The sequence below is a fragment of the Peromyscus leucopus genome, chromosome 20 (genome assembly GCF_004664715.2).
Source record: "Peromyscus leucopus breed LL Stock chromosome 20, UCI_PerLeu_2.1, whole genome shotgun sequence".
Lineage (NCBI taxonomy): Eukaryota > Metazoa > Chordata > Mammalia > Rodentia > Cricetidae > Peromyscus > Peromyscus leucopus.
In genome coordinates, this window is record NC_051080.1 from 6,050,590 (window position 1) to 6,065,326 (window position 14,737).

Genomic DNA, 14,737 nt, shown 5'->3' on the forward strand with positions numbered 1-14,737 from the left:
CGTTTTTAACCATTTTGCTTCAGATTCATTTATATGTAAAGCTATTAAATTATGCAAAATGGAATGAGGACTATGAAGTTAGGATTCTAAATTACAGTAATTTATAACAATAGATTATTAGCTTGCTGAAATTCATTTTGTATTCTCTTGTGTTTTTACAGTCTTACATATCAGTTTTATACTGTGCTCTTACAGAAATGCCACCTCCTAAGTGCAGGAGTTAATCATGTGTTACTAATAGACGTCACTTAGTGAGTATGTGATGAACGCATGTGTGTACCTGCAGGCACATAATGAACATCTTTTATTCACCATTCCAATTTTCATCTTCAGAAAATATCTTAACCACAATGAACTATATTCTTTTTAGAAGCTGCATACCGAATATTTTCTTGTTGGCCAAGCTGCTTGAAACCAAAGTAACTCTTTTTAAGTTGTGTATCTCTTTTAGTCTTCAGTTCTTCCTGTGTGGTAGAATCTGTTCTATGTTAGTATGTATTCATTGCACATAATAATGCATTTTATTGTAACATTTTCATGCATGCATGGAAGTATTTGATCCTGTAAGCTCCCAGTTACCGCTGTTGATGGCTCCATTCCCCAGGTCCTTTCCTCTGTCAGATTAGTTCACCCGTTTCCCTTTCCTTCTCAGTGTTTTAAGACAAGGTCTCAGTGTGTTCTCCTGGCCTGCCTCGACACTTTGAGCTCAGAGCAGCCTTTATTTGTAGCAGTCCTCCTGTCTCAGCCCCACAGTGATGGCTTCAGGTGTGTACCCCCACACCCCGCCCCCCTCATCTAAAGTCCACACGCCACACACGCACAGGGTTTGTCTGAGTCTGCCTTATTTAGCATTATGATCTCTAATTCCATTCGTTTTTCTGCCAACAACACGATCACATTTTTTTTTTAGAAAAATTTACCAGGTTTATTTATAACTGTTACAAAGCTGAACTATTGAAATGCAGTTATTGAAACATTCTGACTTGCATTAATCCTTTACATCCCACACATATACTAAAATTTAACACAAAGATGAAAACAGAAAAACAGGCCAGTACCTGACCCCCTGTCCCTTACTTTTCTGCTCACAATTGTATACTTAGGTACCTTTTGACCCCATGAAAAAAAATATGTTAACATTCAGAACTATTGGAAACAGGAAGAAGGGGCAAAAAAATTTTTTCAGAATGAAATGTTTTCCCTCAGAGTGGATTCTTTTTTTTTTTTTTTCTTTTTAATATAATGCCAAATGCTGTTTATTGAAGGAGGGAAGAAGTCTTAAATACAGACTTACAGCACAATGGGAGAACCCCGGAACCAATGTTTTACAATCTTGTATCTAAGCTGTTAATGCCCATTATGCAGGATACACAGACAAGGAACTTCCCTTAAGCATTCAGGAGGGTGGAACCTGGCAGAGAATTAGCATAGGGAGGATATCAAGGTCAAGGTCAGCAAGCAAGGCAACAGTTACCCAAAAGGGGGCCAGGGCCCTACAGGTCCCCCTTTTACTAAAAAATGAGTTTCTGAGTTAGGTTGCTTGGCACATCAGCAGGTCACCTTACCCATCATGGAGACACCTGCCCAGGCCACATAGGCGCTCTGTCTTAGGTTGGTGAGCGCCCCTCAGGCATTACCCGTCTCCGAATACTCATTATCATACAGGCTCAATTGTGTGTAAGCTACAGCGTTAACTGCTGCCAAAGATCTCAAAGTGGCGCTGGGCTTGCAATCTGACAATCACATTTTTTTATAGCTGAGTAATTGTGTGTGTGTGTGTATCTGTGTGTCTGTCTGTCTTTTCTGTCTGTGTATCATATTTCCTTTATCTATTAATCCCTTCATGGATAACTAGGCTGATTTATTAACTTGGCTATTGTGAGTAGTGCAGCCATAAACATGGTATTTTTTTAAATGTTTTATTAATTTTAATTTCATGTGTACAGGTATTCTGCCTGCTTGTATATCTATGCACCACTTGTAAGCCTGGTGCCTGAGGAAGCCAGAAGAAGGTATTGAATCTCCTGGAACTGGGTTACAGGTGGTTGTGAGCCACCATGTGTGTGGTAGGAATTGAACCCAGGTTCTCTGGAAGAGCATTTAATGTTCCTAACCACTGAATCATCTCTCCAGCATTAGATTTCTTTATTGTATGCTGGTTATCTTTTTGATTCCTTTGGGTATATAACCAAGAGTAGTGTCACAGAACTATGTATTATTTCTGTTACTAGGTTTTTGAGGAACCTCCTTACTGATTTCCCTAGTGGGAATTCCCACCAACAGCACATAAGATTCTTGACACACTCCATCCTCCCAAGTACTTGTTGTTTGTTGTCTTGGTGACAGCCCTTCTAACTGGAGTGAGAGAGAAAGAATCCCAGTGTGGTTTTGATTTGCATTTCTCTGATTGCTAGAGATGTGAAACATGTTATGTATTTATTATTTGTTCTTTTGAGAACTGTCTTCCATTATTTACCCATTTCATAGTTGGATTTTTTTTTTTTTTTTTTTTGAGATGGGGTCTCACTACACAGCCCTGGCTGTCTTGACCAGGCTGGGCTTGAACACACGGATATTTGCCTTCCTCTACCTCCCAGTGGGGTCCAAGGCATGACCCACTATGCCTGGCCTCCAGCCCAATTTTTAAATTCAGTATTCCTTTGGTACTTTCTGTTTTTCAGGTCTTATGTGAAGGTTTAACTTTGATTTTGAATTGTTTTTGTACAGCATGAGAAACTGGGAATCTAGTTTCACTCTTCTACATGTGGACATCTAATTTTTCCAGAAGCGTTTGTTAAAACTGACTTTTTTCAGTATGTTTTTGACACTTTTATTGAGAATCAGGTGGCTAAGAAGTGTATGGAGTTATTTCTGGAAGCCCTTCTTTATTGGTCTGTGTGTCTGTTTTGTGATGGCAGCGTGCTGGTTGTGTTCCTGCGGCTTTGTAGTGTGATCTGACAACAGATAGTATACTATACTACTTTAGTGCTGCTCCTTTTGCCCGAGATTATTCTTTCTGTTTAATGTCTTTCGTGCTTACATAGGAATTTAGGTCAGTTGGTCAATTTAGGTAGGTTGGTCGGTTTGTCTGTCTTTCTTCCTTTAGTTTTTTGAAACAGGGTCTCATTGACCCCAGGCTGTGTTCAAAGATGACCTTAACTCTTGATTCTCTTGCCTCCATAGTCAAGTGCTGGAATTATAGGCATGTGCCACTAAACTATTTAGTATTGTTTTCCTTCTATTTCTGTGAAGAATGACATTGGAATTTTGATGAGGTTGTCATTGACTCTCTAGATCACTTTCAGTAATAGTTATTTTCACAGCATTAATTCTGCTGACCCATGAACACGAGAGTTCTCACTATCTTCAGGGTCCACACTTTCTTTAGTGTTTCATAGTTTCCACTGAAGAAGTCTTTTACCTGTGTGGTTAGATTTAGTCCTCCATGTCTTTTGTATCTGTCCTCCCCTGCCACGGTTTGTGTGTTTGAAGCTACTGTGAATAGATTGTTTTCCTAAAGTGGAGTTTTTCACTTTTTTGTTTGTTTTTGCTTTTTTTGGTTTTTTGTTTGCAGCTCTTTGCAGTTTATTACATGAAGGAGTTACTAGTCCAAGTTAAAAGTAGAGGCCCTCAAATGGTTACCTTGTACAAGCTGTGAGGGTTTTAAACCTGGGACAAGGGACAGAAGGGAAAGTCTACTCACTGCAAGGAAATCCTCAAGTGAACTTCAAAGTCAGCAGCCACTTAAGATCCATGATCCTCCCACTGATCCTCCTTACTCCAGTGTCTATCAGGAGCTGGCATATATATTCTTGAACTGGTCACCCTGTAACTGAATTACTTCTCCGGATTCTTGATGCTCCATTACAGTCCATTGGAGGCAAATTTCTCTTTAAATTAGTTTCTTTTTAATCTTAATCATCAGCAATCCCTTGGACAGTATTGAGGGTCTTCCTGCTGTATCTCTGTTGAATTCTCTCTCCTTTTTTTTTTTTTTTTGTTTGTTTTTTGTTTTTTGGAGATAGGGTTTCTCTGTGTAGTTTTGGTGCCTTTCCTGAACTTTCCTGGAACTCATCTGTAGCTCAGGCTGGCCTTGAACTAGCAGAGATCTGCCTGCCTCCACCTTCCGAGTGCTGGGATTAAAGGCGTGCACCACCACTGCCTGGCCTCTGTTGAGTTCTTACATGGATACAACCCTCAGTGCCAGCAGGAAGCAGTTCATTACCCTTACATGCATCAGCAAAGAGGTTGAAAGAGTAGAGATTCTGAGTAGCAGACATCTATATGATTCTTTTTCCTCAGTGGCTTTGGAGAAGGCTGGTGGGGGAAATGGGGTGTATTTAGTTTTTATGCTGCTACTTTGTTGAAAGAATTTACTGTGGCAAGAATCTTAAAAGTTCTTATTAATAAAATCAAACCTGAAGCCAGATACTGGGGTGAATGCTGAAAGATCAGAGAAGCAGAACAAGCCACAGCTACCTCACCTCGCCAGTTCCTCAGCTGATCCTGTTTCCTCAGACTGGAAGCCTCTGAGTCCTTATCCAGAATGAATCTCAGCTGAACTGCTGCTAAAAGCCTGAAAGCTTAACCAGCCTAGTTCCTGGTCTTCACACCTTATATACCTTTCTGCTTTCTGACATCACTTCCTGGGATTAAAGGCATGAGTCACCATGCCTGGCTGTTTCCAGTGTGGCCTTGAACTCACAGAAATCCAGATGGATCTCTGCCTCTGGAATGCTAAGTTTAAAGGTGTGTGCACCACAATTTTCTAGCCTCTGTATCTAGTGGCTGTTCTGTTCTCTGACCCCAGATAAGTTTATTAGGGTGCACAATATTTTGGGGAACACAATATCACCACATTTTACCAAGCATACACGTCTTTTAATGGAGTCTTTGGGGTCTTTTAAGTACAAGATTGTATCATTAGCAGATGGGAGTGACTTGATGACGTCTTTCTTTCCCGTTTATAACGCGCTTTTCTTGCTTGAGTGCTCTAGCTAGAAATCAGTAAGAAAGAGCACCTATGTTTTGTTCCTGTTTTTGTAACAAGTGCCTTCAGTTTTTCCCCATTCTGCATAGCCCATAAAGGCTATAGGAGTATTATATGGTATGAGACATGTCTTTCCTTCAGGGCTTTTTGGCATGAAAGACATTGAACTTTGTCAGAGACTCGTTTTTTGTATCTATCAGAATAATGATGTGATACTTACCCTGGCTTCTGTTTATGTTTCCTGATTTGTGTATGGTACCAGCCTTCCATCACTGGAATAAAACCAACTTGGTCATGGTGTACAGTATTTCTAATGTGTTGTTGAATTTTGTTTGGAAATAACTTAAGATTTTTGCATCTATGTTCATCAAAGAATTTGGTTTATCATTTTTTCTCTATTGTGTCCTTATCCAGTTGTGGCCTTAGGGTAGTATTGGCTCTATAGGATGAGTTTTGGAGTGTTTATTTCTTTTTTATCTTGTAGAATAGTTTGAAGAAAATTGATGTTAGTTCTTAAGTCTGGAAGATTTTTTTAATCAGTGAATGTCTGGTCATTCATTCATTTCATTAGTGATTCAGTATCATTATTGATCTGTTTAGGTTGTTGTCATATCTCATAACTGTAGCTAGAGTTTTCCTGCCTTGCCCACAGTCAGGACAGATCTTTGTCATCCACCAGTCCCACAGCCGCTCAGACCCAACCAAGTAAACACAGAGACTTATATTGCTTACAAACTGTATGACCGTGGAAGGCTTCTTGCTAACTGTTCTTATTGCTTAAATTAATCCATTTCCATAAATCTATACCTTGCCACGTGGCTGGTGGCTTACCAGTGTCTTCACATGCTTCTGGTCATGGCGGCAGCTGGCAGTGTCTTTTTGCCTCAGCCTTCCGCTTCTCCGAATTCTCTTCTCTCCTTGTCCCACCTACTTCCTGCCTGGCTACTGGCCAATCAGTGTTTTTTTTTTTTTTTTTTTTTTTGGTTTTTCGAGACAGGGTTTCTCTGTGTAGCTTTGCGCCTTTCCTGGAGCTCACTTGGTAGCCCAGGCTGGCCTCGAACTCACAGAGATCTGCCTGGCTCTGCCTCCCTAGTGCTGGGATTAAAGGCGTGCGCCACCAATGCCCGGCCCAATCAGTGTTTTATTTATTGACCAATCAGAGCAATTTGACCTACAGACCATCCCACAACACATAACAACAAGTTCAGTTTTGTTAGGTCATATAACATCCAAAAATGTATACAGTCCTTCTGAATTTTTCTGGTTTGTTGGAATACATGCATGTTTTGAAAATACTGCTTATTTTTGTTGTTGTTGTTGTTGTTGTTGAGACAAGATTTCTCTGTGTAGCTCCGGCTGTCCTGGAACTCTATCTGTAGATCAGGCTGGCCTTAAACTAAGAGGTCTGCCTGCATCTGCCTTCCGAGTGCTGGGGTTCAAGTCATGCACCACCACTTCCCAGCTGAAAATACTGCTTTTTCTTCTCTCCCTCTCTTTGTTGATATCTTACTGTAATAATTCCTCAGCTTTGTCTTCAATACTTTTTATTCTTTCCTAGTGCTCTGGTCTGTCATCTTTTTTTTTTTTTTTAAACATTTATTTGTTGCGTGTGTGTGTGTGTGTGTGTGTGTGTGTGTGTGTGCGCGTGTGTGCGCGCGCACGTGCGTGTGCGCATCCATATCACGGCACTCACTGGCATGAGTGCTTTTCTTCTACCATTTAGGTCCTAGAGATCAAACGTGAGCCATCAGGGGTGTGCCTTTATTCACTGAACCATTTCTGCAGCCCTTAATAAAACGAAAATTTCCAAATTTTCCGTTCCGATTTTTTTCTTTTGTTTTGTTATGGCTTTGAATGTGTTGTCCCTTTGCTGAATTTTTTGTCTAAATCTTCAGCTGACTTCTTCATTCATCTGTTTATTTAAATTGTGTTGTGGGTCAGTAATTGGTAAGGTTTGAGTGTGAAGTTTGAACTAGCTGGTGCATTGTTTTAGGAGGTAGAGGAACCTTGTGGACGTGGGCCCTCACTGGCAGAGGGAGGGCCGTGGGCGCAGAGCTGGAGGGGATAGTCGAGCTCTCCTACAGCCAACCTTGACCCGAAGGCTGGCACCAACAACTGGCGGCCATTCTAGCCACTGTGCCTGCCCTGCTGGGAGGGGGTGCGTCTCCTGAGCTGGGAGCCAGTAGGTGCTGTAAGTTACTTTAGGAAGTGTTCTGTCACAGTGACAAGAAAGGTAACCAACCAACTGATCATTTCTTAAACTAGATCTTTTCATTTTTTTCTCTTATTTCCACCATATTGGTATCTTGTGTTTGTATGTTGTGATTTGGACATCTGTAAGGATGTCTTTTTTTGTGAATGTGCATGTGTATGTATGCGTGTTCACTTGTGTGAGGGACATATATTTTTGTGTCTGTGTGTGGACGCATGCATGTAGAGGTCCCAAACTCATGTCAGGGGTCTTCATCCTTACTTATTGAGGCAGGGTCCCTCACTTGAACCTGAACTCACCCATGTAACTAGTCTAGCTAGCCAGCTTGCTCCAGGGAGTCTGTCTTTACCTTGTGAGCACTGGAATTGCCGACTGGCCGCTGTTCCCAGAGGCATTCAGTTGGTTCTGGATAGCCAAACTCGCATCTTCATGCTTGCGTGCCAAGAGCCTTACTCTCGGCCTGGATAGCTGTCGTTATGGTTTTACTGGGGAGGAGCGGCCTTTTCCTGGGGGCTCAGTCCTCATATCACTCAGAAGGGAAAAATCAAATTGCCATGACAGCAACAACACAAAGCAAAACAAACATACAAAAACAATTACAATGACTTCTAGACCATGAACATAGAGAAAAGGGAGGCAAAAATAATGTAAACTATACTGGTAACTTAAAGATTAATAAAGGTAAAAGGAATAAAAATAAAAGGATAAGACAAAGGAACACAAGAAGGAAAGAAAGAAGGAAGCAAAGTTAAAGGAAAAGACTAGTCTACAAAAAACAAAGACTTGTAATATTTTCTACCATCATTCCTTCAGGGTCAGAGGGAAGACTCAGGTCCTACTCTTCTGGCTGGTAATGAAATCCTGCTGCTCAGTCCTTGATTTCACAGGATGCTGTCTACCAAAGAAGGGTCTAACCCCAAGGTCCTTCAAGCCTGCCGTCTAACTAGCTACCTAAAAATGGCACTGATCATAGCAATCCAGGATATGGGATGCGTTGTAATGGATTTCTTCTCCAAGGGAAGCCTGCCCTTTAGGAAGACTCCTGAATCTGGAACTGCTGGTTGTCAGTCGGGCTGTGTCCGCTCTCAGCCTCACTCTTAAGAGTCTCTCCAGTTCCTGTGTTCCTTCAGGTCACCTTTCTATCTCTCCATGCTGTTGAGCTATCCCGTCCCCTCCTGATTCCTCATGTTCTTTCTCTTGGAATAGTCTCTCCTCTGTCCCCCTGACTGTTGTCATTTATGGCATCCCACAAGCACCTCCAGCTCTTTATCCTGAAGAACTTAAGCATTATCTCAAACACTAGATTAGGTCATCCATCAGTATTATGGCTACAGTATGAACGTGCCGGGCATAAAACAGTGTGGACCCCAACGCCCTGCAGAGAACGTCGCAAGCTGTTGTTTTCTCCTTGGGGTCTGTTCGTCCACCAAATGCTTGCCTAATTCTTCCTTTTGTTTTAATCACTTAGCTGTTCAAATTTCAGGATAGTTGGAGTTGTCCTGCTTCACAATTTAAATCCGTCTAGCAAATGAGTAACATAATGACAATATAATTGTAATTTACTTTGCAGCAACAGTGAACAATTCAGGAAGAAAAGTGTTAGTGTCTGTTCACTTTTCCCTTTTGTACTTACTGCTTTAGTTAATTCTGGGTTTGTTGTTGTTTTAGTTTTTTTGTTTTGGTTTGGTTTGGTTTTGTTGTTGTTGTTTTTTCAAGACAGGACTTCTGTGGAACAGCCTGGCTGTCCTAGAACTCACTCTATAGACCAGGCTGGCCTCAAACTCACAGAGATCTGTCTGATTTGTAGGGCTGGAGAGATGGCTCAGATGGCTCTTCCAGAGGTCCTGAGTTCAATTCCCAGCAACCACAAGGTGGTTCACAACCATCTGTAATGAGATCTGGTGCCCTCTTCTGGCCTGCAGGTATGCATGCAGGCAGAACACTGTATGCATAATAAATAAATAGATCTTCAAAAAACCCCAAACATTTGTAATTACATAAAATGTTAATACGCTTACTGAAATGTCATAATAGAAACCCTAACACAGTGAATTCACTTTGTGAAGACTGGCAGCTGAAAAAAGTAGTTGGGCATTTTTTAGTGAGCTCCACATTGTAGAGTAGATGCTTTGTAGGGTTATGGGTCCTTACAGAATCCTTTCTCCCAGTGACCTCCTTTGTTCTATGCTTCTTTTGCACAGGTCTTAAAACTTGAAGTACATTCCTGTCTTGGACTTTGCATTTGCGTGTGTGTGTGTGTGTGTGTGTGTGTGTGTGTGTGTGTGTGTGTGTGTGTAAGTGTAAGTAAAATCTACTACCCTCCTTAGTTTAAGTTTCTGCTGAAATGTCATCTTTTTAGAGAGATTGTGTCTTCCTGCTATTCCCCTCCCAGTTTGTATCCTCCTTGCTCTTTAATTTTCTTCATACTGTGAACAAGTTTTGATTGACAGTCCCTGTAATAACTATAATATAAACTCCACAAAGGCTGCATATTTATTTTATTCAATGCCAAATCTCAAGTGACTAAAAGTGAACATAGTAGATGTTCAAGTCAGTGAGTAAATGTTACAGATTATATGTGGTCTTGGTTTTTTTTCCCTAAATACTACATTGAGACTTAGAGAACAATAAATAATTAAATGGTGGAGATGGGCTCCATCTTCAGAACATACTTGCACCTGCATGGAAGAAGGGGCTGTTGGCAAGGTAACTGCCTCTGACAGAGCTTCGCTGTGTGCTTACCTCCTGGGGACTCAAGGGACTGATCAGGATTCTAATTCAGAAGTCTTAAATGTTTCATTTCTGGGCTCATTATCATTTGAGTGATTAAATAATTGTTTCATGGCGTTCTGCTTTCATATTCAATAGCTTCTCAGCACTGTTCTATCTACCATAGTTTCCCAAAACAAGCTGTCTCTGAGATTTAATTCTGCTTAGCTCCTCTTATGCATACTTTGAGAGTGTCATCAGTGTACAGTAGTTCTTTATCTTCAGGACTGCTAGAGCTTTGGCAGAGGTTCTGAGTATCTACATGCTAACCTGAGAATTGCTTGCCTCATGGTTAAGATCTTCTCTTTTCTCTCCCTTCCAGACCGTTAAAGAAGAAGAAAAAGAGCTCTATAGGCAGCTGTTGCAGATGGTCACAGGGAAACAGTTCTCTGTAGCCAAGCCCACCACACATTTCCCTTTGCACCTGTAAGTCACAAAAGTAGCTTTCATGTGAACGTAACTTCACGATTTGCTGTTCGATATTGAAACTGTATCCTTCTTTTACCAGATCTCGATGTCTTAGTTCCAATAAGAACTCCCTGAAAGACTCCCTGTTGAGAAATGGGAACTCTTGTGCATCTCACGTCTTTGGCTCTGATACTTCATCCTCTGGCTCTGCTAGCGTTATAACTGCGCAGGAACCGCTGTCCCGCAGTGCGTTTCCCCTGTCGTCTTGTGCCCGAGATGCTGCATTTGGACCCAAAGCATCTGCTCCTTACCGCCAGTCTCACGCTCACCTCTCCACCCCACCTCAGCCAGAAAACTTGCCAGCATCAAGTGCACAGTCTGAAGGTGAGTAACACTGTCAGTCAGTTCACTGTTCAGTGTAGCTGCTGCAGGCAAAACCGTGATGCATGTAACTTAATACATACGGAAGTCTAATTAAATTCAGTTAGCCATGCCATGATGAAACCAAACAAACCCACAAATAAAATTCATTCCTTTTTCCCCTTTTACTCTCCCCCACTTCTATCCCTTCTTCCCTCCCTTCCTTTTTTAAAGGGTATTCTTTTTTCCTGCATACAAATGACTTGGTATAATATATTATTACTAGTTTTTTAAAGGGTCTTACTTTGTACCCATGGCTGCTTGGCACTTGCTCTATGGTAGGCCGGCCTTGAATTTGTGGCAGTCCTACACCACCTTGGCTTCCAGAGAGCTGGGATTATAGGCATGCTTCACCTTGCTAGGCTAAATATTTTAACTTCCTGAGCAAAGCCAAGAGTCCAAGCTCACTCAACCCAGCTGCTTCAGTAATTTCTTTTTGTTTCTTTTACTTGACAATGCAAATGGGGTTCTCTGAAGTTCTGAGAATTTTCAAACATTAAACAAGTATTTATCATATAATCTTTAATTTTGATAGACGCTTTTTGCATTTCAGGGTGGTTGAAAGTTTTAGAAACAAGAATATCCTGCCTAACTCTCAGCTCACCCAACTATCCAGTCTGAGCAATGGTGGTGGTAACAATTTTGTTATGTAGTTATCCTCATTTAGATTAAGTGGTCAGATAGTAGGGTTCTTTTGACACACAGCACCCATCTCTTAAAGCTTTCTCCTCCTTTCTTAGTTCATTTGATTTACTATTATTATTATTATTATTATATTCATTACTTTCTGAAAATTATTAATTGGGAATTTAATTTTTAGTGATATCACTGTTTAACTACACTTGAAAACTTGTGTTACATTTTATGAAATGATTTGCTGAGAACTATTTTATTTTCCAGAAATCTAAATAAAAAAGTACTCAAGCCTCAGAAGTGCATGTCACGTAGGAGATACTGAGATAAAGCTAGACTGGAGTAAACATTCAACACGACATTGCATCATGTCCTTGTAAATAAATATTCTGAGTGAGGGAATAGTCCTGGTACTAGAGAAGGACTTTGAAATACAATGATGAAATTTTCTCTAGAAACCCTGCCTTTGTCTTTCACTTTCCTCCCGTTTTTTTGTTCCCTTCTTTTCACCTTATTTAGTACACGTTATAAATTCAAGACTTTTAAAGTTGTGGCAACAGGAAGAGGGTCGATGCTGACAGACAGACATGCCTCTGCTCCTAATGGCTTCCTTATTTGTGAGGCACAGCTCTTCCCAGGACCAGTGTCTGGGCTCAGGAAAGTGAGACTGTTCCTCTTTCCATCTGTCAGTTACCCTATGCTTAACAGAGAACATAACAGTGCAAAAGCTTGAACTGAAGGCGGACATGGGAAACGGTGGGATATTACTCATAATGACACGCTCTTGTGTTTCTTTGTTTAGGATCAGACTCTGTGATTTTACTCAAAGTGAAAGAATCTCAAACTCCAGCTTCCAGGTAAACCCAGGGGACGGGTCGGCCATTTCCTTCCTTAGCTACAGTTCTGCACCGAAAGTCACATGGTGTAAAACTGTGTGTTCAAATTATCTCAGTGACTTCCTGTCCCATCTTTTTTCCTCCAGCCTTCACTCTTCTTCATTATGCTTCCCACCATACTGAGTTTCCATGGTCTGCCTTTCATGCTGTAACCACAGTTATCTTTCTAAAATACGTATCTAATCAGTAAAGAGCTTCGATGATCATTAAATCATTAAATTACCTCAATTTAATTAAATTATTAATCACTCAAGGATACCTTAGTGATGTTAGGGTTAAGCCAAAGCAGCTACGTGTGAGAAAAAGAACACCTTGACAAGTCTCAGATTCTCTGGCGCTTTCTTCCTTTACCGAGTTTTTACTGAGAACCTACTGTGTGTCAGGTGTTGGTGTAGACATTAGGATAGCAAGCGTGACTGAGACTCCCTGTTCTCAGCGAGCTGCATTTTATTTTTGTGTTTGGTGCTTTGTTATTGTTGCATTTGAGGCGGGAATCTCACTGTGTAACCCTGACTGGCCTGGAACTTGCCATGTAGACCAGGCTAGCCTTGAACTCACAAAGAGCTGCCTGCCTTTGCCCTCCAAGTGCTGGAATTAAAGGTGTGCCAGCACACCCAGTTAGAAGGAGCTTCATATTATATAAGAAACAAGTAGGGAGCAAAAAGTGGTAATCACCAATGCTGTGAAGAGTAATGAAGTCAGGGAGACTAGGGTGGGACTGTTTATCTGAGGTGGCTAGGGCAAATCCGATCAAGTGCCAGCCGACGGAAGTCATGGAGGAAGCCGTATTTGTAAATAGATGGGTGTGTGTCTGACACACTGGACTGCTCTTAGTCTGCAAGTACACTTGGTCCTCTGTCACTGTTCCTTCTGTCTTTAATGTGCTCTCTCCTTCAGCTTGCCTGACAGCGGTCTAAAGCTCAGCTCAGATGTGATCTCTGTAGAGCTTTGTTTCTGGGGTGTCAAGCAAGCCCTTCTTCCTCTGTAACAGTCCGCAGACTGCTGTGCATCAGTCGTGTGCATCAGCCTTGGTAGTGTGGCTGCTCGAGTGATCACAGTAGCCAGTTTCATGAGATGGTTACAGGTGACAGAGGGCTGTCTCAGGCCAGTCCCTTTAGTCTAAGCTTCAGGTATTCTTTAAAGTTCTCTCTGCTAAGTCTTCCACGGAGACTTTGTTAGTTAGATTCATTGTTTCTACGTGGTGTTTGGAGTCAGGGCTGACCTCTGCCTTTAGCTTTTTTGGCCTTCATGTAAGTCTGTTACTCTCTTGACCCACACTTGTCAGTGTGGAGAGTGACGTAAAGTTGGTATGGAGGTGCACACCTGTAACCCCAGCACTTAGAGAATGGAAGCAGGAAGATCAAGTCATCCTCATGCACACAGTGAGTTTGAACCCAGCCTGGACTGCATGAGACCTTGTCACGTGATGATGATGTGTAATAGTAAGATGGTCAGTGCTTTCACATGTGTCTCAGTAAACAAAAGCTAGGATTCTTTCCTGGAAGACGGTGATCATAGATAGAATACTCCCAGTTTCTCATTGGTTCTTTACTAAGTAAGTATGCCTTTTTTTTTTTTTTTTTTTTTTGGAGACAGGGTTTCTCTGTGTAGCTTTGCACCTTTCCTGGAACTCACTTGGTAGCCCAGGCTGGCCTCGAACTCCCAGAGATCCGCCTGGCTCTGCCTCCCGAGTGCTGGGATTAAAGGCGTGCACCACCACCGCCCGGCAGTATGCCTTTCTTTTATGGGGGATTTCTCCTATTGACTTGAAACGTGAGCTATTTAACAAGGCAAACGGAGTGGTGTCCTTGGCTGGATTAAAGCTGCTTTTACAGGATTTGGCTGCTTGGCCTCTAGGTTGTTTTAGCCGCTGCCTTTTAGTTACGTTTCTACAGTGAGGACCTGCCCAGTTTGCCCAGAATGTGGCATCCATACCTCTGTCTCTATACACTCTTGAGTCTTCTGCCTGGGATTCCCTTTCTTTGCTTGACCACTGATTAATTCTGGCTTTTTAAAATCTGCTTCAGATGTTATTTTTTTCTAGATGGTGTCTGAGTTTCCCAGATTACATTAGAGACTCCACCGTCCCTGTATCTTTACCACTAATATCTTTGCATGTAACCAACCACCCAGCGCTAATGTTAGTGCCTCACATGTGATGGGTGCTTAGTAAGTCAATCTTTCCTAAATAAGTGATCTTCCTGGAAAGCCCCAGGGCCCCCTTAAGTAGCCCAAGTACTCAGTTTTCCAAAGGCATTTCAACGTGAGAAGAAAAAAACATAGTCTGGAATTGGACCAATAAGGCTTATAATACTAGTTGTTCCAATACAGATTGTCCTTCTGAACCTCAGGGTAGTTTTGTTTTCTGTAAAGTATGAGTAATAATTTCATGTTACATATTATATGAAG

General features: G+C 41.6%; 1 protein-coding gene across 8 annotated transcripts in view; it reads left to right on the forward strand.

Annotated features, from left to right (window-relative positions):
- The window catches only part of Senp1 (SUMO specific peptidase 1), a 68,571-nt gene that overhangs the window by 22,747 nt on the left and 31,087 nt on the right, over positions 1-14,737 (forward strand). For all 8 annotated transcript variants that reach the window (XM_028891925.2, XM_037197400.1, XM_028891928.2 and 5 more), the window contains 3 exons: positions 10,294-10,397; positions 10,480-10,763; positions 12,235-12,289. In XM_028891925.2, coding sequence (XP_028747758.1) covers positions 10,294-10,397; positions 10,480-10,763; positions 12,235-12,289 — 443 coding nt within the window. The remainder of the gene's footprint in view (positions 1-10,293; positions 10,398-10,479; positions 10,764-12,234; positions 12,290-14,737) is intronic.